The sequence below is a fragment of the Athalia rosae genome, chromosome 1 (assembly GCF_917208135.1).
Source record: "Athalia rosae chromosome 1, iyAthRosa1.1, whole genome shotgun sequence".
Taxonomy (NCBI): Eukaryota; Metazoa; Arthropoda; class Insecta; order Hymenoptera; family Athaliidae; genus Athalia; species Athalia rosae.
The window spans coordinates 30675963-30701415 of NC_064026.1; the positions used below are offsets into that span (position 1 = coordinate 30675963).

Sequence of the window (25453 nt, forward strand, 5' to 3'; positions counted from 1 at the left end):
TCGTATAGACCGTTACACTGCTGCACCAATTCGAATCCTTCCTGAAGTGGAAAGGATTTACAACATCTGTGTTAACGTCGTCGTTCATTAACACAACCCGTTTAGTTCTTACGACGTGCATAATAAATTTGTGTAGGTACTAATGATCTGCGAAACAAAGGAAAAATCATAATGAAGTAATACCACGGTAATACCATGTAATACCCATGAAGATTACTGGAAATTGCGGACCCGCGGTTGCCAAAAATTTCGCCAACTAGGAACACTGACTTTTTTCTATATTCATACATTCTCTTCGAATCGACGTAGGGATTATTCTTAATTCGAATTTTTGAGGAAAGATGATGAAATAAAAATGCAGAGAACGCGGGTGCATTACGGGCGCTCCGTAACAGCAATAATCAATTGAGGCGATTATCTTTCAAAATGGGTACAGGAGCGAAAAAAGTTACGTAGCCGCGTGGTAAATAAAATAAAAATGAACGAAACAAGAGCACCGTGTGGGAATTTTTTTTTCATTACAATGATCAGACTTCTCAAGGGAGAAACATATTCAACAGCGTCATTGAATCAATTACGGTAAAAAACAATTACAATGCATGTGCTAAATGAAACTGAAACAGAGTAAGAATAATCCTCACGAAAAAAAAGGCATAGTCGAATTAAATTAATAACTATATGCCGGTAATGCCCGTCCCATTCTGTGTCCCCCCGCCCCGGTGAATTGAAACAAAACGGAAGAAAAAATAAATAAATGCAAAAGAAAACTCAACATCACCTTCCACTATAACAATAAAACTACATCATACCTAGTACCTACTACTACGTAGCGTCGTGTATTGTATTTATACGATAAACAATATTTGCAGTATATAATGCGTGGTACATATTTATAAATTCACATACGTTTTATATGACGTAATACATACGCTCGTATGATGTATGATTTTAAGCGAATTTTCTAAGTACCCTACTGCATTTTGTTCACGTACGTACGTCAGCCACTTTTTGCGCGCGGTATTTGCATAATTTGTAAATCCCCATTAGTTGAAATGCGCGACAGCCGCTTAAATATTGATCATATTAATTATTATACATATAATATTATATAGAGATAAAAATACCTAATTCTCATAACGAATATCTAATTATATATTAGATCTTGAACATCGTTGTTTTTATTTTTACTTTATTTTTACTTTATTTTTTCTTCTCCAACACTAATAAACATTTTAGCAAGAAGAAAAAGGAATCGAATCGAATAAAAACAAATTCTTGAATTGATTCTTATCATTAAGTAGTATTAAAACAACAACAATACATGAAATGATTGCAATAATACTGCAACGGTCAATTAATCCGAATTAAGTTTGAAAAAACGAAAAAAGAAAAATTTCATTCTCTCTTAGCTCTTGAAATGAATAATGGAAGAATAAAGTAACAGCAACAATTGTAATAAGAGAAAAAAACCAAAAAATATGTCGAAAAAAAAATAAAATATAAAAAATCGAAACTTGAAAGAAATAAGCAAAAAAATTTTTCAAAATGAAATAAAATGAAAGCTGAAAGTTCAATGTCTGAACGAAATTTGTTAACGATGATTTTTGAGGAAGCTAATTATATATCATTCAAGACGATTGACTATTGAATAAATATCAATTAATATAAATCGATCTTCAAATATGTGGTCGCTCACAATCCATCGAATGATGAACACATGATATCCGTTTTCGCCCAGTGAATTTTTGTACCGAAACATGATAATTATTATGATGATAATGATGATGATAATGATGGTGGTGATCATAAAATCCTATAAATGCTAATTTTCATATATGGAATTTAATTTTTTCACGAAACATGTGCATTATAAAAAAAAAGAATAAAAAATGAAAATAAACGATCCAAAAAAATCGAAAAACGAAAAGCAAATTTTTGGAAAGTTTTTTTTAGAACGTTGGTTTTCTAATATTAATTCATTAAGAAAACCCCTCTGCTCTATATGCTCCCTTGTTCGTGTATTATATTTACAATAAGTTGACCATATTCATATCCATGACACTGTGCATAGTTGAAATTTGACTTGATTTCTATCGACGGAGAAAAATTTTTCATTTGAAAATTATTCGTAGCTTTCCATCTGGAGTGGTTTCCAAGTGTTTCCGGAATCCGCCATGCACGCCGCAATTCCAATTTCAGCTAGGTGAGTGTCTCGATGCGGCGGTGCGGCGATTCGATGAAATTCGTTGAGAACTTTTGAAAGCTCGTCAACGGCTTCTGCCGAGCGTTCCGCCTCCATAGTTGCTAAACCTTGAGTGTACTTCATCTCGCATTCGCGAAGTTTAGCTAGATTTTCTGCTAAATTAACTTTTAATTGACAACCCGGACACTTCACCATTTTACTCGGATCTCGAGGCTGGGATAAAACTCTGCTGCAGCCCTCCGTTGGACATCTGCGAAAATTGAACAAATTAACGTCGTTTGAAAATGATGAATGCGTCACTTCTGATTTTTCATCGTCCGATAACAATGTCAGAATTATCATTTGATAAGGAAACGGAATCCAGCTTAGCTCGGCCATTCGAAAAACGCACCTCAATCGCGTCGAATCGTTTGACAGGGTCTTAAATGTCTGCCAATCCTCTTTACATGCCGTGCATTGACATCTGAACCAGTATCTCGACGCTAACGATCTTTGCCTGTCCATTAGGGTTCTTTTTGTAAAAATTGGCCCGTAATTCTCAGCGACTGGTTCACCTGGTTTCAAAGGACGCGTTGCTCTTATCACGATGCTCTTGCCGACGAAGTATCTGAGAGTGGAGAAAATTTTTGCGTAAAAAAAGGAGCTTGGTTTTTCGAAAATTGATCCCTCGAATTTTCCGCTTACCTCGTCACTGCCGGATAACAATCGTGATTGAACAAAGCTACCGATGGGTAAATCGCGACACCCGTGTACAGTTGTTTACTACCCCGGAATCTGTGCTCGTTACCGATCCGCGTCTCGAATATTTCGTGCGCATTGAATTGCAAGAATTGTAAGTACCGAAGAAGCAAAGCGCCCACCGCGATCTCCTCATCACTCGGAGGTTCTGAGGAAACGAGAAGTTCAAAGAAAAAATCATGTGCTGTTGTTAAAATTTTTCCGGTCTTTCACAACAGTTTTTTTTTTTTTTTTTTTTTACATACCGTTCAATTTTGACGGATTTTCGAAAAATCCAACCCTCTGCAGACATTTTACAAGAAAAGCTGCCATCAGGGATCTCTGCAAAAAGTCTTCCGGCGGTCGCCTGTCCGCGTGAGTTACCAAATAATCGATCGGGTTTACCGTTTCGTAGCATTTTTTGTCGTCATTCTCCGGCTCGGTGGGATCGTCGTGATCGCTAGGTGTTTTCAACGATTCGCTTTCTTTCAATTTTTTTTTTCTCTGTCGTCGCTTAGCAGATTTACTCAGTTTTGTAACCGTCTCCTCGGATGTTTCCAACTGCGGTTTTGTTCCGGAAAATTTCCCTTTCAGCTCCATCCAAGTTTCCAAAGATTTTTTCAGCCCGTCCTGCGTTATCATCCTCAAAGCCACCGTGCTGAGGACGCTCATTCCCGATCCTTGTGGTTGAAGAGAAATGAAAAGTGAAACAGCCGAATCACAGATAAAAGAGATGAACAATATTCATAGAACGTCCGTTACCTACGAGAAGCGCCAAAATCTTGCACTCGAATTTATGGTACGTCGCCAGAGCTTCGTCTCGGCATTTTATTCCGCAAAAAGCAACGCTGCTGCAATTCGGACATCCGACCGGGGCAATCAGTCTGTGAATATATTTGGAAATCGTTTAGTTTGAGAAATATTGAATCGTCATTCCTGATGAACTACGCGTACCTCGCGAAACAATGCTGACAATGAGATCCGTAATTTTCTGGTACGAGACAAGCAGCCAGTGGAAGTTCCACCGCCAAAGTATCACCGACTCGAATCTCTTCGGCTGACGCCGCGTATCTCCCGGTCATTTCCGTTTCCTCGATCTTTACGAGCTTCGAGAGTTTTGGAAACGAAGAATTGGAACCACCCGTCAATTGGGGTGGTACGATCGGGCCCGCTTCGTAAATCAGATATCTTTTGAATTATCGTTCACACAAAAATGGCGACGAATTAGGAAAAGAGAACGCTTTTTCTCACGTTTTTTGCTCGCTTCTACGTTCGTCGCGACCGGCGCCTTGAGCGCGTCGATTTCTTTGAGCAAAGTCAGTCGTTCTCCGACTTGTTCCGGTCCCAAAAACCTTCTGGCTAGCTCCAGACAAACCTTGGCCTTGTCAATTTCTCCAATATTCCTCTGGCAAACACCCATCATCCGGTACAGCTGAGCTCTATGGGATTAAAACTCACCCTGAATAGCGTCGGTTATTTGGGGAATGCATATGGGTGATCGAATTTCCGGAAAACGGAAATTAACAAAACCGCGAGCACGGAAATTCAAAGTTATTCAATTATAAAGCTACCCCACGTTCGGCCAATAAAGTTTCCGATTCACCTGAGCGATTCAATTTTCCGAAACTCCGACAAACAATTGTTCGTGGTTGAACACTCACCTGAGCCAATCGGGTTCACCTTCCGCAGTTGCTAATTTCAGATCCTCCAGTGCGAATCGATATTTTTTTTGCGCCATAAAAATTTCCGCCCTCGCGATCAGGGCCAGAGTTAAAGTAAACCCTTCATCCGTCGTCTTGTCTTTTCCTGGAACAAAAAAAAAAAATTGAAAATAAATTGAAACCAAAGACAGTCGTATTCTCGAAAACTCACAATCGTTTTCCACTCACCGTTTGACGGGGCTCTGAGCACAGCTTGACTCAGCAAAAGTAAAGCGCGATTCAGCCGATTGGCTTTCATATTTTGCAGCCCTTCCAGCCTTTTGGCTTTTGAAATTCCGGCGTCCTTGTCCCTGTACAATTCCTTGACATGTCTGAGCGTCTGTAGTACAGTGCCATTTATTTTTTGATCGGTGAAAACGCTCCTCAAACGATCCTCGTCCGTTTCAAGCTTGCCGAATATCTTCGATATCCAAGTGGCACCCGCAACTTCTATTACACTTTCACTAAAGTCACGGAAAAAACCTTTGCTACCAGATTGCAATGTTTCTGCGGAGCAACGGGCTCTGTAAAAGGGATCCGGATCCTCGGAGGACGTCATCCTCCTCCTTTCTATAATTTATTTTATCGGATCGACCCACCACCGCTGCTGCAAAAAAAAAAATACCATAAAAAATAAACCGAAGAGAAAATTAAACAGGTCAGAATTTTTTTTAAATTCACCGTAAGCTTGTTAGCCTAATACAGTATCATCGTACAGCGATAGGGCGATGTTATTATTATAGTTATCGGATTATCAAAATTGATGAAAGAATTTTCGCACACCAAGTTTATGTTCGGATTAGTTTATACGTAGTTTTAGTTCGCGAGATCCGCGTGTTCGTGCTCTGAGAGTAATTAGGGTACCTATGCATGGGCAATGATATAATCACGGTGTTATATTTTTATCGAAGAGGTGTAACAGCTATCTCTCAAGACAGGTAAAAATCGAATGACTTTTCATCTATAGTTTTTACGGATTAATTGAAGCGGTTTTTCATTTGCAGGAGAACTTCTACTCACCGTACTTCTTGTTCAGCTGATTTAACCGGCATCCTGACCTGGGCGGTAGGATTTAATTTTAGACGATCTATCCCTCAATTCGCGCCGCGTTGGAGTTCTATTTTTAAATTTACAAATATATATAATCAACCCGCGGGATTCCACGGGACTCGCAGAGACCTCTTTCATCCTGAAAATGCAAGCCATAACTTGGATCGGGACTGCATGCCGCGAATTCGTCGATAAAGAAATAATCCCGTTTCAAAAATTGGATCCAAATAATTTTTCATTCCGATCTTCGGAAGAGCGTAAGTATCCATCCGACAAAACGTGACCTCCCCATCCAGCCGTCAGATCTTCCGCGGTCAATCGACGAGCTCGAAGATTCCTCTCGTCCGTATTCGATCGAATTTCGCTGATTTTTCAAACAACGGGCGCTAAAAAAAATTGCGATGTATATCAAAAATACAGCTATATGATAACGGGGAAGAAAATTGACGAATCGACGAATCGGAAAATAAAGTATACTCGTTGTATTTGCCTCTGTTGTTATAAATCACGTGGGCGAATGGTCAAAACTCACCAGAGTCGGGGTGACATTGTACACCGGGTGGGGAAAAAGGGGGGGGGGGAAAAAAAAAAATAAATAAAAACAAATAATCCAAACGAAACACACACCTGTGAGGCAGTTACGCGGAGGACAACAAGCTCACGTGTTCAGGAAGGGGTTCTGGGATTTGCTGATCGTACGCGTCGAGCCTCTCAAAGCTGTGAGTTGGTCGACATCGGCAGTTTTCGGTGGGTGCAGCACAATTTTAAGACCGTATATTGACCGGACCGTGATACAAGCCATCGGTAGTCCTAATCCGATTATACGTTTTTCGAAAAATCATCGACAGATTCGATAGCACGGTGTGAATATTGGACGAAATGTGCATTTGTTCCGACTAGCGAGATCGACGGTTATAAAAACCACGTGTGTGATAACGCAGGGAATTCAAACCGATATTATGGCGTCAAATATTCATCCGGAATCTCAGCAGGAGGCTACCGGTAATTATAATGTTTCGAATAATTATTTATTCATTTACATTCGTCATTTCTGTTTTTGTAAAAATCATTCGTTATACCGCACATCCAACGCGTGGAGGAGGCTTGAAAAATTTGGAAAATTAAACGCGTGAAAAAAACTGATAACCCGGTTAATTATTTGTATTTCGTAAAACGATATTATTCTGCGTACGTTTTACAGAATGTATCAACAGAATCGATCTCACAATTTATTAGACGCTCCCTGACCTCCCATTTACATATGACACCTTCGAGAAGAAAGTCCCGCGGACGTAAACATGAACGCATTTTTATTTTCATCATCTCTTTTCGTTTCGCCCGTATTTTTCTCTCTCCGTATATTACTTTCTACTTCGCACCGCGTTATACCCAACCGTTCTTGATTATCACATTTCCGCAATTCTTATTTCTCCCTTGATTCGGCGCGTGTATAACAGAAGCAGTAAGAAGGGTAAGAAAGCTGTGTAGGTATATTTTTTGACGAGTTCGAAGCGTCTAGTAGATTTTCACCCTCTTGGGGGAGAATTTGTTTTCATGACTTGCGAGCTTTTCGCATCGATCGCAGTCGGTCAGATAAATAACGAGAGACGAGGAGGACGATTACGCGCGGGAGCAGAGACAACCGGCGCCACGCGTGTTATCCTCATTTCTTCTCCTGATTTCAGAGATGAAAAAATCCAGCAAAAAAATGCCGAGCGCCCGCATACCTTATCGGACGTGTGTATATAATTGGAATTCAGCTGAATCTTCGTTTCTTAGAATCCCCAGCCAAAACTCGCGAGAGAAAAATCTGCCGACCCTTTTTTCGAAATATGCTCGATATAATTTATCTTCTCTTTTGGGTTTTCGCATATTTTTCTTCGAACGAAATCCTTTTTCATCGATAGACTGGAATACTTGTATCAACGCGACGTGTTCATCGAATGATTCGCGAGGGGGTTTTTTCGTGCGAGAGGTTTTAAATTCCCCGGGGTGATTTAATCAAGCTGGAAAATTATTTGACACATTTCAGGGTGGGGTTCGCACGGGTATACCTGTAGGTAGGGGACACGTGGTGAAATTTATTTTTAGCACGTGACCCTCGGTGTTAAATGACGATACATACCCGTGTCATCGTGTGCATCGATTGTATTTATAATATAATGTATAATTGACGTAGTTCGCGTTGAATTATTATCCGTATGGCGCAACGCTAATGTGGAAAATCGCAATCGAATAATCCTCCGTCCTTCTCGGATATCGTTATTATCGTGTACTGTAATTCTTAACGCTATAGTTTGTTTAATATATACCATTTACACAACGCGTCGCTGCTGCTATAAGATTATAATAATATACGCTATACATGTAACGAGATAACGGCGTAATTAAATACAAGCTGATCTACAACTGCACCGCATAGCAGCTGATCGTACAAAGCGTTCCGATGACGTATGCGCTCAAAAAGCCCTGACCTGCACTCGTTATAATAATAACAATAATAATAACAACAATAACGATATTCCGCCAAAAGGGAGAGGAAAGAGCTGCAAGCGTCGAAAGAAACGTACGTCGTCGAGCGATAACGGCAAAAGACAACTTTGATTATCGTCCACCTCTTTTTTTCTCTCGATTCTTTCGTCATTTATCATCAATGATATGTTACGACTTCCAACGTACTTTGAATCATCTGGATGAAAAGCCACCGAGGAAAGTGGGGGAATCGCAAATTTCCTCTAGTCTACGGTGCGCCTGCGTCTTCGCTGAAAAAATTTTCGGGATTAATCGAGAAATGAAAATGTGTCGAGCGAAATAAGAAAAGAAGAATGACACCCTTTCACTCTTTCGCTTATGAAATCGCCCTCTTTTCTCCACGTATAGTATACGAATTTTTCCACCAGACTACGCGCGAATGAAATTATAATACGAAAAGGTGGATTTCTCTGCATATTTGAGAGAAGAAAAGGGAAAAAGGAAAAACGAGAAATAAAAGGGGTTCAAACGTCGAGAGAATTATCAAACGGTATATGAGTTATATTAGGCGGCGTGTGTCGCGTGGTCGTTTTATCTACGTTATGAAACCTTGCTACCTAAATGTACAGTCGTATATTAACATTATACGACTACCAGTATCAATTTTCAGTAGGCGTCGCGGCGCAAGACGACGCGGACGTTTCGGCAGTAAGCGTCGCGATCTCGAGGCGCCCGCGTCGTCATCGGTGCCGGTCGCGTTGCCTCCAATTTTCATTTCCCTCTCCTTTTTTTTTCTTAATTTTCATTATTATTATTTCTTTTTATCTCTCACTCTTTTCTCTCTCTTTTTCACGCTACAAACAACATCGGTTGAATATGTATTATCTGTACATACATATCGTTCATATGCCGGCGCAGATAAACCCGGTATTCTGGTCCCACTTACGGGAACAGGTACCACCCATTTATACACGTGTACTTAAAATTTATAGCTCGAAAACACGTGCGCGAACACATCCTCAACCATAACCTGCGGAACGTAAAGTTCTTCGCCCGATTTTATTTTGTATGTTTGTAAAAAAAAAAAAAAAAAAAAAAAAAAGAAAAGAAAAATTGGAGAAAAAAATATTTCAACGGGAATAAAGTCTCTCCAATGGTTCGTATAGGTATTCGAGTGATTATTGTAATTATATGTTTCACATGTACGTACATACCTAATATCGGACAATAAGAACGTTGCATCATATTCGAAATAATGCATAGCGAATCACCCCGCCCGTTATTTATTCGTATACGCGATTATGTGCTGCGCTTTTAATCGTCATCGTTTTATTTCTTTTTTTCCTGCGTAGATACGTTTCAATTTTTTTTTCTATATCGAGTGTCTTCGATGAGAAAAAGTTAGTCTTCGGCGAACCATATTATTTTTTTATTTTTCAATTCACATTCGCCTCTGTATATTCATCTCAATATTTTGATTATGAGAATGTATTTAGAACCACAAATTTTTCCATCAATCAATCGATGAACTAAAAAAACGAATGCTTTTCTACGTGAAAAAGTGTGATCTTATAATGATATCAATTAAATAGTGAATAATGAGTGATATAATTAGAAAATTTCACAAATCATGTGTTCGCGGTTCCAAGTGAATCTTTCATATCAAATAATACGACGCCGTGGAATAATAATATATGATAATGATAAAAGTGCGGTATGATAATTTAAATTATTTTGTGTACATAGATTTAAATATTATGTACCGACAATAGCGACTCACCTCAACGGATATTTTTTGTTTTCGCAAATTATTTGGTGGTGAAAGAATATTTTTCCAATTTTTTTTTTCAAGTGTGAAGAAAACCGAGTGCAGCGGTAATTTTTTTTTCGCATGCAACGAGCTCGGAGCCTCGACGATGATATTTCGATCGAAAAATCTCACGTCAAAGGATTTGAACACAGTCTCGCGAAATTTGTAGAATGAATTCCGCCGGCAGGATGAGAATCGACGAAACAATAAAACAAAAAAGACGCCCAAGGAAGTCGAAAAAATTTTCGATGTGAAATTGAGAAAAATGTCGGATCTCAGTGAGCCGTTCACGTTTGTATGAATTGACGATAAATTAATCTGCAATCATCGTACGTTCGGCGAGTACATCGGGTGTCTTGAGGACGCGCAGATTAAAAATGAAATAAAATAAGAGAAAAAAAAAAATGAAAATAAATATAAACAATAAAATAATCAACAATTATAAGCCGTTTAGTCAACGCGTAGCTGATAGTAGTCATTGACGTCGTCATCGTCGTCGTATACGTTTAAACATAAAAAAAAGGACATTAATAACTGATCGTCGCGAGGATACAAACCTGTTGCGTTTTTCTCTCTTTTAATTTCTCACTTATTTCTCTTCTCTAATACGGCACAAGACGAGAAAAGTCAAAAGGAAGATAAAAAATTGTTGAATAGAAAAGGTAAGCGTTTTTAAATATGTTTCCATATACCTATACAACAGATGTCAAATAATTTTCGCCCGAATGGCTTCAAAGATTTTCTCTTTATGCACGAATCGAAATTGATTTTACCTCATTAATTGAATCTTTTTTTGAATACCGGATTTTTTTTTTTTTATGCATATGGCGCAGACCGTGCACGAACTTGACCGTTTCACACAAAGCGTAGATAAAATCCTACGATGTACAGATAGGAATTATTCTTGAAAAATTCATATAAATATGATCGGTTGGGTTGGAAAACAAGTCCGCGTTCATGTTTGACGATCGGTCCGAAAAAAAGATCGACATTTAACGAATTTCCAAATTAATTATTGCAATTAACGCAGGATAAAGCGAATTTTCTTTTTCATAACTTATTTCTTACCCAAAATTGCCTTGAATGAAAATTCCATGTAGATTTTGATTGACAGCGAATCGTATCGGTCCAGTTGGTTCTTTTAAATCTTCCCGTAGGTACCTGTGTTTGAATAATTTATTATTATTGTTATAATTATACCTCCAATTACGTATGTACGTGTATTTTTGGATTTGACGTTTTCGCGTATACGGTACGTCTGCTTATTGCTGCGTTTCACATGTTGATCGTTTTACAAATTGACATGCATCGCGCGTCTCGTTTACTTGACGTTAACGTAATCGGTTCGTACGTAGCCATATACCTATGTGTATATACGCACATATATTTTATATATACACATAGCATAATATACACAGGTATATCAATCCGAGTGCTATTTTGGTTCGGTTAATATTTATTAACTTCGTTTCTGACGGAGACGATAAATCGATTATTCTCAACGCATGACAACGCCCTCGTCTAGAAGAAGACGAGGAATGAGGATTAAGTAGTCGTCAATATAAATCGGAATAAACAATCGTCCCTGTTTGGATACATCGTGAGTAATTCGAGCGGAAATCTCATCTTCCACAAATCATTGGATAAAAAAAAAAGGATCAATAATTCTCAACGCTGCTGTGACAAAATATGCCAAATTTCCGGTACCACGGGAACTTTATGTCGAAGAGAATAAAATGCTGAAAGATAAAATACAAAATGGTCAGGGTCACATGCAGACGATTTGACGCGGAATGCCCCATATACCCCGAACGTATAATAATCATATCTTTCACCTGCCTGCTGCTGCATAGCGTTCTGTTATGTGGATATCTGTGCCTGTATCTATATCTATAGGATACAACCTGATAAGGATAGTATCTAGAGCTCGAAAGATCAGGTGCTCCGGGTTTTTTCATACGGGTTTTTTTTTTTTTTTTTTCTCTAATTTCAATTAAAATTTTCCTTTTTTTTATTCTCACTCGACAACCGTTTAGTCATCCAAACATTTCTCAATGAACGAATAAACGAACGCGCACGACTGCGTGTACAATATCATCTGATTGTGAGTACATAAGAACATATTGCGGTATACAATAATGTGCGCCCACTTGTACGGTACGTATACGATAACACATCCCCAGGTTATAAATGCAAATATGCGCGTAATGAAATGAAACAAAAAAAAAATATTCTGATTTCTTATTTTATCAAATTTCGTTAACCCATATCACCTATACATAGCGCGAAAAAGAATGAACCGCTCGTGTCGTTAGTAATTTTTTTTTGTCACATGTATACGCGACTAAGTTAATCACTCCGAATTAGTAAGTGAAATACCGAATCAAGTATGACGTTTATATAGGTATGTGTGCACGTCATAACGTATGTATAGAAAATATCTACCTACTCGTGTGTTACGTAAACTCCCAGACTCGGAGGCAACGACTGTCTGCAGTGCAGAGCTCGGTACGAATTTTTTTTTTTCTCTCCTCTATTTCCATATCAACGAAGAACGGAAAAAACGAGCAATGGTTACTCGTAATTTACGAGCTAGACAAAACATGCGGAAAGAGGATATCGATGTAGGTAGAATGGCGTTATCTCATCGTGTACGCTCTGCACTTTTGGACCGCGATCGTTCTCCTCGATCCTTCAATTAATCTCCACATAATTTTTCAAGTATTATTTTACAGATATAGAGTATGCGTATGGGTTGTGCGGTTCGTTTTTTCCTCATTTCTCGGAAACAATTATTTTAATCTCTAGTACGTTCAGATTATAGTTTCCCTGTTACACAGCGTGTTCTACGCTTTTTTGCGAATCGTTTAAAAGCGATAAGATTATAGAATTAAAAATAAAAAAAAAAAGAGCAGTAATAGGGAGAAGAAAAAGAAAGAAATAAGATTTTTTGAAATGAAAATTGATTCAAGACGCAATTATCGTCGTATAATAATGTGAGTCAAAGCCAAACGGTTCAGCATTTCATACACCTGTTCAAATAATTTCTTTTACCTAGACAGCGAGGCGTCTAGGAAAAGGCGTGGCTAAATTTATTTTTCAAGTATAATCGGGGATTACGAGGTCATGACGTATCAATTAAAATTACGACGTATTTTTTCATTTTCAAAACTGCAATCCGATCGGATGAATTTCGCAGGTGTAAAATCTGTATCCGATCAGAAAGTCCTCTGATAAAAACGCATATTTTTCTTCTGTAATATCATAGTTTATTTTCATCATGATTTCATTCTTTTCATCCGATGGGGTAATCACCGGTTCACTATTCGATTCACCGAGCCCGTCAATTTTCAAAAAATCGAGTGCGAAAAATTTTGATGTATCGGCAAAAGGTAGAAGAAAATATTCGCATCGCCGTAGCAGGAAAGAAAGAAATTTCCTGCTGACAAAGTTTTTTCCTGACTTTCAGCGGCCGATATGGCAGAGCGAACCCTGCCGAGGTGTCTAGACGCCGTTTCTGTAGCGAGCGAAGGTTCTCTGACTCAATTGGTCAGACCGACGACACCGGAGGATGTTAACTTCGTCGAACCGTCTTTGGAAGACCCCGATCGTCGTCGAGACGACGACGAGGAAAAAAATGCGGACCCGGAAGACCCGACGGAAGAAATTCAGGTGTTCCGCTCCTCGGAAGCGTCCGGTTCACCTTCTTCCCCGCGAGGAATCAAAACTCAAAAAAGAACATCCCGAGGTGCTTTCTCCGCAGCGAGAGACCAGAGACGCGTTCTTGGCTGCTGCGGGATCAACTTGTGCGGTGAGTGATTTTTTGCTGATTTTTTTTACTTTCAACCACTTTTTCCAAACATCCAAAACGAATGATACGCGGTTCCAAGTGTTCCATCAGATTTTCCATCTTCGAATGCAGATTCAATATCGAGCGCTGGCCCCACATTGCATACATAGGTGTATGTACATACATATTACAATAATAACGCACGTCTCGTCGCGAAAATTTAGAATGAGATTGAAACGGGGGGGAAAGGGGTAAAGGAAACACGAATAAAGATGCGTTGCGTCGCCTGAAATGAACTGCCGTATTCAGCTCTGCGACGTACTTTTGCCTGGGTCAATGTACGTCTATGGCCCATACGAATTACCCCGCGTGCAACGCGGAGTCGAATTCGCAGTGTGAACAAAAAACGCAGACCATCGTTGAAATTTTCAAGCGATCCGTTTTTTTTCTTCTAGTTTTTTTGTAATTCGATGGTAAGTTGGGCAGAAGCGGAGAGGAGGTTGAATTTTTTAGAACGCTCGGAGCCCTCCTCCGAAAAAAAGTGCGCTCATAAAAAATGGAGAGAATCATCCGGAAGATTGAATCTGAACTGTAGTAGTGTATTAAATTTGAGGTACGCCTCCCCCCATCTTTCCCCCAGTCTTCCGCAGGTTATACTTTTCCCACCTCGACCCGCCCACCGTTAGAATTAGATTGGCGAAAAACAATCAAATGGTCGCCTAAAAATTCTCACATGTGCCCCGATCTTTGCGTCGCGTACGTATACGTACGTACGCTATACCTACTCATATCCATAATGTATGTATGTAGGTATACAGACATCTGAAAATCTAACACGCGTGCACTGAAATGGTAATAAAGGTGCACGTACCTAGCGTATAAAAGTAGATATTACATACACACTTGTGTATTTCTATAAAAGTTTGTTTACTGCGCAGTTAGTGGATAGAGATAGGTACGTACGTAGGTATACGGTGTGAGAATATAAGGCGATGGAAAAGAACTAGACAAAAAATTCGCCATGACGACGGGGAGGAGGTATAGAAAAGAGGAAGACGTAAAAGAGGGATATAAATATATATGTCTGTGTATAAATATGTATCCATCACGTATATTACTGCTGGTGGTGGATATCGCGAGTGATGTGAATGACCCCCGAATTCTGACTCGACGTAAGAATATGGTGGCTACCGTTGTCTCTTTCTTTTCCGCGTGTATCGCGAACAACCCGCGATACGTCAAACGATCCGATCCCTCCTCTGTATTTTACGCACATTAGAGACGCACCTACGGAGTCAACTTTTTTTTTTTCAAATTATCACCTACGATCTGCATACTTATCTGCTATACAATTCCACCGAGGTTTATCAATTTACATTCAGACATCGGCGAACTAATTTCACAGATTATTTTTTGTCCTTTCTTATTCTGATTTTTCTTTTTGGTTTTTTCCCCCATAGTGCCGTAACAATACACCGGCCTTGAACCTGCGATTTGCTTACGTCAAATTTACACATTAATGTCATGCGACGTACGATAGGTATGTGCAAGTATGTAAGTAGTGATACGAAAAAAATATGTTCGAAAACATGAATCGTAGCACGCAAAAAGGTTGGCGTGAGCTTAATCTTGATTTGGTTTTTAAACCCGCACGATGCGTTTTTGTCATTCATATCCTGGCGACTGAAACAGTTGGGAAATTATTTCATTCGTTTATTCCGCAATTATATTTAGGTATTTTTTTCACCATCATTGCCAACATCAACATCCTCGCTAATTTAGCCGCCATCTCATCATACATTTTCGCATATGTTCTCTTCCGATCTGTTTTTGCCAAAAACATTTGACGACACGCCCCAATCGTGTCCCCGCGTGACATGTTATATATTCACCTTATTTTTGATTCCCCAACGATTTCGGATGGAAAACAAAAATGCCACGAAAAAAATCGTATCGCGACTCGAGATTTTGCAGAATATATAGTGTAAAATATATCATGTATTTTAATATCTTCTTGACAGATCCTGCAAATGAAACGGAATGAGTCGGACCTATTTATCTGTAAATTTATGTAGACGGCACGTTAAGTTGTGACAAATTATTGGAATATTAAGAGGGGTATCGGTTCGTGCCGTCTAGACTCGCGTATACGCAGCTGCGACTGTTCAAGGTGTATCTCATACAGATGACGTATATATAGTGTATAAATGTTGGGTGTCCTATAACTGTGTGGATATAGTATAATTCTTACGAAATATCTAAGGCGTATACAGTGTCATTGAACCATCGGAATTTCAGAAACCGACAAACCGCATGCGTTATCCATGTAGATGTACCTCACTATACGTATACTGCGCTTATATGTACGTGTATAATTTGTCCAGGTACGTACGTGCGTACATGCACGTTATATGCTGATGCTAAGGTCAACACGCTGCTGGCGCAGCTTTGGATCGAATAATTAATTCATTCATTAATTTTACCATCGTTAGATCGTTCACGTGATATGAAAATTAGCTAATTCAAAATACGTGTAATTATGAAATCGAATTCGGTGGACGTTTTATACGTAAGGATAATTTAGTTATTTAGTTTAGGATAAAATACTTTATTTTTCGCGCTAAAATTGTGAAAATGTCAATTTCATCGTCAAATTCCGATCATTCGTTCCGAGCTCGAGCGCTCTCCATGTCCTTCGTATTTCTACCGCTCCGCGGCGTACCGCTCCGTGGCGTACTACCGCGTCTCGTCTCTCTGCGCCGTGCTCACGCCCCGTTAAGGTTTCTCGCAACGGAATCCCTTTCTAAAAAGAATCACCCAAATGCAGTCGGCAGATCAGTCGATAGCGAGCTCCGGCTCAGGCGTCTCAAGGCGAACCCACGTCGCTTTTCGCGATACTCAGTTTTTACACGTGCGTCGGGCTTTCCGACAGCCGGCACGTGCCGCAACTCAAACATAATTTATAGCTTTTTGATAGACGCCGAGGTGTGAAATTCCTTTCCCTATTTTTTTCTTGCCCCTATTGTTAGCAGGTGTCAATCGAGCTGTCATCACCTGATTAAGATCTTGTTCACACCTCGTAAATGGATTACCCCTTTCCTCCACCTGACCGGCGGCATTCCTTTCCGGTATGTCTGCGAATTCTATGTAACCGCAAACCGTTTAAGGAAGTAAATATGTGCAAGTGTAGCACATATTTAAACGGTTCAGGGTACACTCAAGAAGTTCAATTCTGTCCCGCTTTCGCTATTCTAAAGCATGGGCCTTCAGTGAAGAATCGAGGGAACTGAGTGTACATAAAAAAAAAAAATCCAAATAATTTTTTTTTTTCATTGCATTGCTTTGAGATCAAATTACATGAGAATACCTGAGAGAAACCCTATCAAAAAAATGTTTGATTGTTGACCAAAAATCGAAAAAACTCCAACGGGTGTCCCATTACATTTTCACGATTTTAGCGCCAAAAATAAAGTATTTTCTAAATCGATTGCCGGGCATTTTTCTAATGTATTCTAACCACATTCGGATCCATGAGATCAAAATATATGGGGATACTGTAGTTTAAAAAAAAAAAGTTGATTTTTTACTCCAAACTGAACATCTTATCTCTCCTTGTTTTTCTTTTAGAATGAGGTGACATTGAGAAAACAAATATCAAAATTTTCGTCTTCAGATTAATTGTGAATTTCAAAAACTGCATAATTCAAAGACGAGAGCTCTAAATAGAAAATCGTTGTGCGTGGGTTCTGGTTTGGAAGAACTATGGACTAGTAAGTTGGAACGTCTTTGTTTCGACGTGGAATGCCCCATACATCAATGTACCTGTATTATACTCCCATCTGTTCGTATTATTTTTTCACCTATGTATATTTTTTTGCACATATATTGATAATTACGAGTCGGTTTATTACTTTTATTTTACTTAATTGGAAAAAAGTTTAATTCCGTTCACAGCGGTGTGAGACTCATAATTAATTGGAACAATCTATTAGGAAAGAGCTTGTTAACGATCAGATTAAAATCGACATTATTCATGAACTTCACCTCCTCTTTAACGATCATGAATATATGTACATACGTGTATCTATAGCACCTGTATATAATTTCATAACTGACATCGATATCATAATACCCATTCCATCGAATGTGTGTAAAAGTGAAAAATAGGGAAGATGTAATGGTGAATTTTTCAATCATTATTTAGGTACGAAAATATCAGATGACCCGACCGCGGCAATATTTTTGACAATTTTTAACGATTGTCGCACGTGTCGCGAGCACCGAAAAAAATAATTACGTGCAGCATGTGATCGTAAATTCAGTTTAAATGCGATACAGACTTTATACCATGAGATTCGTACAACGATATCATTTTTCCGCAATACCATTCTGTTTTACGAAACTGCTCTCGAGGGCTCGCGCGAGTGCAGGGCACCGCGTGTTTCATTAGCGAAAATAAAGCCCTCGGGAAATTCGGATGAAAACGCCGTTATAAACGATATAAATTTTGATAAAACGTACGGATTATATCGGCACGAAGCAAAATCGAATCGTCAATTTTAGATTTTGACAGTTATAGACATAGATTTATTAAGGGTCGATCGGTTCGATGAGTATTTTATGCAACGAATTAATTTTTTTCGCACTACGTAATTAAGGGTTGGAATTACAGGTATATTCTTTCTTTTTTATGTAATAAATTTGAGGATATCTCGAAGGGAAAAAATCGTAGCTCAATTTGGACAACGGATTCGTGTTCCTGAGGTCAAAATACATAAGAAAAGTGCCATACGATCAATTTTAAAAAATAAAAATTTTTGGTCAAAATTTGAGATTTTTCCAAGGGGTACCCCTTACGATTTTTTCAAATTTTGACCAAAAAATTTTATTTTTCAAAATCGATCGTATGGCACTTTTCTTATGTATTTTGATCTCAGGAACACGAATCCGTTGTCCAAATTGAGCTACGATTTTTTCCCTTTGAGATATCTTTATTTTTATGCCAAAAATCGCGAAAAAATGGGGATAACTCGGTCATTTTTGCAGATAGATCAATTTTTCTTCCAGATTAGGATTCCTGAGCTCAAATTACAGTAAGATAGACTAAAAAATCAATTTTTCATTTTTGACCCCAAAAAGCTGAAAATTGACGATGACTCGGTCAATTCTAGAGATAGATCAATTTTTCTTTCAGATTCGGATTCCTGAGGTCAAAATACGTAAGAAAAGCATATTAAACCTAATTAAAACAATGATTTATTTTTTGCTCAAAAATCGATTTTTTTTTTCGCTTCTTCAAGAGTAATCTCACGTATAATCAGCTCAGGAATCCAAATCTGAAAGCCAGAATCATCTATTCACGCAATCGATCGAGTAATCATCAATTATTCGCTGTTGGGAGCAGAAAAATTACAAGACATATCGATTAATTTTAGTCGTAGACCCACTTTGATTCGTCGCAATCCATGCATGGGGTCGAAATATTCGAATTTCTCGATCTACGAGGGCGCCCGATCTAAGCTGGAGTCAGGTAGCCACGAGCGAGGGGCCTTGTTTTGAGGCGTCACCTCTGCTCAGCCCCGAAGGTGACGTCTCACAACAAAGCGCTACGCTGCTGTCTACGCTGACTCCAGCAAAGCTCGGGCTCCCCGACTCAACTTCAATTTCAAGTCAAATAAAGAGCATGTAATTTTTTGATTTTATATCATTGCGGCGAACATCGTGTCGTAACATTTTTATCATAATCTGAATATTAAAAATCTCCTCCCTTGCTTTTTTTTTTTTTTGTTGTACAAGATTTTTTTATTTATGTAGAGGGAAATACTCGATGTAACGTACCACGATGACTTTGGCGCGTAATTATGATTAAGGGAGAGTTAATCGCGCAGCGAGTGCGGAGTTTTTTCCTCGTCCGTCGGCGCTTACATTCTCAGTCCACAAATTAAAAAGTCTGCCGGTTAATTAAAATTAATTAAATAATCAATCCTCCGCGACGTTATATATATTTTATATTATATTATAGTCGTAATTGTTTCAGCCGTGCCGCACGCGTGCCGCTTTGTTGCCGTTTTATGCACGTGTTATACGGTATAACACAGTGCGTTGCGTGTCTCGTTATAGTCGTTAAATGAATCGTTAGTCGTTAGTCGATGTACAACAGTGTCTAATAACGATCTTCCATAATTCGTGTTCAACCTCCCTTTTGGGTATGAATCGGCGGCGATTGAATTGAAATTTTCAATTTTTAACATTTCTGTTTCACGTGTATTTATCACGAACCGAAGTTGAAATCGCTCACGAAATTGCGTCGGTTTGGCCGAGAGAATCTTCTCCGGACTCCAGGGGACTTTTATTCGAGTTGCAGAGGCTAGGAAATAAAAAAGTGCAAATCTGAGGGAAGATTAGTTTCGATTCTTGGCGCGAGCATCACATCTGCGCTGTATATATTTCATCCGCAATGACCATTTCGGAGACCGTCTACCTCGATGTATATTACAATTTTCTGTCCTCGAAGCAAATATTGAAAACTATTTCCCTTGCGTACATACCCAAGTCGATGTTCAAATTCCAAATAAAAATTCCCAATATCATTCGATATGCAAACTATCGCGTCTAACGCGAACTTGATATAAATTTATAATATTAATATTACAAGATTCCAACGGTGGTGCATTGCAGGTGGATGTTAAAGTATATATATATTTATCCCACCTCTTCTTTCTCTTTCCCCTTTTTCTTTGGAGAATTTAAAACGTTTGTACATCTTGATATCACGCCATGACACACATAACGTTACTATATTACATACCTTAACAGAGGGGTAAAAAATTGAAAAATAAAAAGAATCGACTAGCGATTTTTAATTACTACTATTATTCGCGAATATCGTCTGATCGCAAGATCGAGATATATCATGACGTATAGGCCTATTATTCGTCTAATTTGCGATACGGTTTTATAACGAATTAATGTTGATATAATATAATTCGTCAATTGGTAATTCCGTCGTCGCTGGAGAAAAACGTAACGATAAATACACAACCTCTTCAACATCCAACCTACGTTATACACAACTTCATCGCGCGAGATAATTTTTCAGATAAATATCGTACACCTCCATGCCATGGTTTTACTCTGCGCGGCGTTATAATTTCTCCCTGGATCTTTGTACGCGCGCGTATAATGCGATGCGCATTTTTACACGCCGTATAGAAAAAATAACCGACTTCACGTACACGTAACGTGAAGGGAAAAAGAATTATATATATATATATACATATACGTATACATGAAACGCCGCATTGGCACGCGAGTTTTCAGACCTTACTCAACACCTCGCCTATCATTATTTTTGCACATGCATATCGCACGGGTGTTGTGCGTATACCGTAATGTTGCGGGGGTGGGGGTGGGGGATTTTATTCACCCGCTACTTTTGACATATGCGCGAAGGGGTGAGTTTCATACGCGTGTCTGCGAAACGTGAATGTAACCGATGCGCGTCCTCGTTCTCGATCGCCTTTTATTCTCTAGGCGATTTTTGAACGCGCGACGCCGCCGATTCGACGCCCCGCGTGCGAACCCGAAATATTCCAGTTGTATTCCAGAGTATGAATCCGTATATCAGATATTCATTCGTCGATTTACGACGCTTTTTCTACCCAGATCGAAGTGAAATTGTACTTCCTAAAAAAAATCGAAACTATTCGCTGTGATATTTGACACGACGGACACAGAGTACAGCGCAGTGCAGCGTGCGGCGTAAGAGTAATTTTGGGGCAAGTCCAGGGGGGCCGATATCCCGCCACGCCTAAGTAAAATCGCTTGAAAGAAAATGCGAGAAAAAGGGGGTAGTAGTAGCAGTCGCCCGGTGTACAAGTAGCGCGGTAGTAGGAGTGGCGGTGGGAGGATAGAAAGAGGAGACGAGACAGAGCGAGAGGAAACGACAACAGAACCAGGAGGCATCGGGCATCGACCCGATGTGGACGGCGGGTGCGCGAAACGCCGCGCATCCACAGGGTATACACAGATACTATATAGATGTACCATGTCTGCTCGTCCTATACGCTCCGTACAGTCTACACCGACACAACGTCGAGATTATCGAACACGGGCGAATAAGGGTCGCGCCGTATACGACGTGGGGGTGCAGCTGAGCTTCGGGAGTAAGAGAGACGCGACGATAACATCGGGCTTGTGCGAAGGGACGGAAAACTACGAAGCGCCGAAGGATCGAAGGGCGTCATGGAAGCGTGAACCGCGCGTATAGTAGCGTCGACGCAGCGTTGTAAAAAAAATGAATCAAGGGCATCGCGACGTGCGATTTGTTTAAAAAATTTACAACAACACGTGTCAACGAGTTGTTTTCATGAAAAAATGAAGGGCCGGTTGAGAGATGAAGAAAAAAGAATGCATGATTTGGGAGGAAATTCAGAAAAATCAGATGTAAAGTGAACCGGAAAGGGAGCAAAAAGGCGATAATATGGAAAAGCCGAACGTGCAGGATGTGAAAGAAACAAAAAAGAGAGAGGTGACGTACAAATGAGGGAGAATTCAAGTTCCCACCTATTTTTTCGGAGGTGAATCTCGTCACATTTGACCCAGATTTACATGTAGGTGTATGGATTTTTCCAAACCTGAATTCCAACCCCTACACGAAATGAAGAATAGGAGTAATAATAAATAAGAGGGGACGTACGGGGATGAAAAATTCAAAAATTTGAATTCAATCGTTCGATATTTTCCTTCAGCAATGAAATTCAATTCACAGGTGTGCTTTTTTCAATTCGGATTCGGGGGGAGGGGGGGAGAGACGTCGAAACGTCGCGATAGATCAGGCGGTGGCTAATGCCCGAATTTATTTTGTCCGCGGAGATCAAGCGACAGCATAGCTATCTTGATTTTTGTTGGTGATTTATCGGTTCGTTTGCGTCCGTGCGATATCGTAGTATCGTCGTGTGTATAGCTACGGGGGTGAATGACCTTTTTGGCCACGTTGACTGGCTGCTCCTCCTAGTCCACGCTGCATTGTTATTTGTTATCGTACGGCGTCCTTGTCGCCGTGCAGCTATCGATCGACCCTCCCTCCCGGAGATCCCCCCCTTTTCCCCTCCGTCTCCTTCTTCCCTTTTCCCATCGCTTTCGCCGACCTTCTTTCACCTCCTCGTCCTGCTTCCGCCGCTCCACGGTTTGCTCGAAACTCGAAACCCGTTGCTCCGAAAATTACGCCGTCGTAAATCCATCTTCTCTTCTCCTCCGGAATGGGAGAACGAAACATGTAATAATCGGACACGTGGGGAAAATTGGCGACCCGTTGAAAAAGGTCGGAGTTTACCGCAGGGATCGGTATTTCGACAAATTTACTCGGCGACACGCCGGTTCTCACGTAGCGTCAGAATTCGGATGTGACCCAATTAAGGGTCGCCCAACCGGGTGTGCGATGTACGGATAACGCGATTGTACCACGTCTCCTATACCACGCGATGATAATTCCACGTGGCGCAGGCGTGGGTTTGTTATTTCTCTGTCCTTCTCGTTTCTGCCGCCGATCTTCCTCCCTCGTTCCGACGTCGCGGCTGCGCCCTCCTTCCTCCGTCTCTCTCTTCCCCTCCGTCCCTCGCTCCCTCTTTCGCATCGCGGACCTCAACCAACACCCGGATTCCTTCCCCACCCAACCGATACGTGCACACCGACCGTCCGGGGGTTCGTTCTCTCTTCCTCCTCTGCGTGCATTTATTGAACCGATTTCACCTTCTACCTTCCCTCCTAATACTCTTCCTACTACCGCTCTCACACCTTGTTTCTCTCCCCCTGATCTACGGGGGTAGAAATCCCCATCCTTTTTTCCCCATTTCTCTCGTTCACGCCACCCCCGTCTGCAGTCGGTCCTATCCGACTCCCAGTTCCTACGTCCTCGGGATCGCTTTGCCGAACCTCGCCTTATTTCGACTCGTCTAGCTCGCCTACGCCCTCCGATTCTCGATCTCAACCCCCGCGTTGCAACGATCTGAGAATCGGCGATGGAAGAAAAATTTCATCTTACCATCCGTTATAGAAACTGCTCCACGAGAATATGTAGAAATCTTTGGAACGGGGAAGAAATTTCGCAGATTTTTCAATGAACGGTGTTTTGGAAAAGCACCTATTTAGAAAGTAGTGCGTATCTACACGATAGGTACGCGGTTACATACGTATATATATGTACGCTTGTATAATTCATGCGCGTCGTAAAAGCGCGGGGAATCGATCGGCGGCCGGTGATACTCCTACCGTGGTAGCGCTCCGGGTATGACGTCAGGTGACGTCACGCCCCGGGGCCGCGTGTCGACAACGACCTACGCCACGCGAGTTGGCGGGAGATTTTCACAGGTTCTGGGTTCACGCTGTCGCTGCCGTCGTTGTTGCCTTGTGCTTTACACCAATTGGTATATAACATACGTACGTTCGTACGTACGTACGTACAGCGAAGAGACGGAGAACCGCGGCGCGCACACACGCAACCTACAAGGTCGTTCGTTCGTCGATGCCCCGACGTCGACGCGTACGGAACGGAATTATCGTCCCTCGTACGCGTTATCGTACCTCCTCTTCCTCTTCTTCCTCCCGCTCCGACTCCTCTCGGGAATCGCACGCCTCTAAAATTGTCTTTTTCAACAGCCAGCCTCCCAATTTACGAGCCGTGGAGTCGCGCGGCGCACGCTACAACGTGTGACGGAATAGTTGGGACACATTGCGTACGACGTAAGATCTCGTCTGCGTGGTGGTAGATAAAGATAGAGAAAAGAAAAAAAAAAAAAAAATAGAAACAGAAAAATTATCGCGCGATGTTTGTCTCCATCTGTATTTACTGCACCCGCGAGATCGCGACGAGTTATTTATTTAATTCACACCAACGTCACTACGACGGGTTAACTGCATCTTGAACGGTTTTAACGACCGTAGAAATTATTTACATCCGTCGCTTATATTCGCCTATATGTATACCTACGGCTCTGCCTACATCCGATCAATTGTTTCTCATTTTATAACGAGCTGCATTTTTTTTCCCCTATGAAAAAATGCACTCCTCACACGAATGGCAATAGGATCGTGTGTATGCATTAGCATTGTATTAATTGTAAGACTTGAAATGTCCGATGAATCATTTGAATATTCTCTCGTCGTGTCTGCAGTAAAACTGAGATTAATTAACCTGATTACATCAATCAGAAGGAGATTTAATTACGACAGTCTCGTGTCTAATTAAAACGAAATAATTTAATTTAATATACATATATATATATCGTAATATGAATCAGCTCGTACGCGTCGCAATTTCAATTCTTCAAATCCCTCAATTGTCTTTATCGTTCCTCTGCGAGATTGCCAAAATTCTAGTCCTCGGTTCGACCGCTGCGAGACAAAAAAATCGAAGAAAAAAAAATAAAACTAAAAAAGAAACGTTGACAAAAGTCGCTGGGAGAGGAGCAGAGCAACAGTTTTGGAAAGCTCCATCCATGTTTCTGGATGCTCGAAGGGCCGAAAGCTGAAAACGTCGGGCGACGACGGGTGGATTGACGACGTAGTGCGCGCGCCTCGCGTCACGAGAGGAACGAGCGACGGAGCGACGTCGAGAGTGAAACGAGAGTGCGAGAGAGTGAGAGGGGAGCTCATAGAGGGACTAGCGATCCAATGGAAAGGAGATAAGAGGGAGGGGGAGGGAGCGAGGACCT

General features: G+C 40.5%; 2 protein-coding genes across 11 annotated transcripts in view; one reads left to right on the forward strand and one right to left on the reverse strand.

The window, feature by feature from the left end:
* Nucleotides 1-1266: 1266 nt before the first annotated feature.
* Nucleotides 1267-6002, reverse strand: LOC105683552 (SET and MYND domain-containing protein 4). 3 transcript variants are annotated; one of them, XM_012396231.4, is made up of 10 exons: nt 5641-6002; nt 4810-5224; nt 4582-4726; nt 4172-4359; nt 3875-4091; nt 3683-3804; nt 3187-3600; nt 2888-3089; nt 2595-2810; nt 1267-2453 (listed from the first exon to the last, which is right to left on the reverse strand). In XM_012396231.4, exons 2-10 carry the CDS (start codon nt 5177-5179, stop codon nt 2123-2125), a joined length of 2205 nt encoding a protein of 734 aa, XP_012251654.2. In that variant the 5' UTR covers nt 5180-5224; nt 5641-6002; the 3' UTR covers nt 1267-2122. The 3 variants fall into 3 exon arrangements, with proteins under 3 accessions (XP_012251654.2, XP_048505103.1, XP_048505104.1); XM_048649146.1 differs by having other exon boundaries at nt 4810-5227; XM_048649147.1 differs by lacking the exon at nt 5641-6002 and adding an exon at nt 5302-5628 and having other exon boundaries at nt 4810-5227.
* A 524-nt stretch (nt 6003-6526) lies between these two features.
* Nucleotides 6527-25453, forward strand: part of LOC105684176 (growth factor receptor-bound protein 14-like) — a 174866-nt gene continuing 155939 nt past the window's right edge. For 2 of the 8 annotated variants that reach the window (XR_007276745.1, XM_048649140.1), the window contains exons 1-2: nt 13216-13344; nt 13422-13763. Coding sequence is in view for 7 of the 8 variants with exons in the window: in XM_048649140.1 (XP_048505097.1) it covers nt 13233-13344; nt 13422-13763 (454 nt within the window). In the remaining variant the exon portion in view is untranslated. Of the gene's footprint in view, nt 6673-8816; nt 10615-13215; nt 13345-13421; nt 13764-25453 lie in introns of those variants that run through there. The other 6 variants (XM_048649141.1, XM_048649142.1, XM_048649144.1 and 3 more) reach the window with 5 other exon arrangements.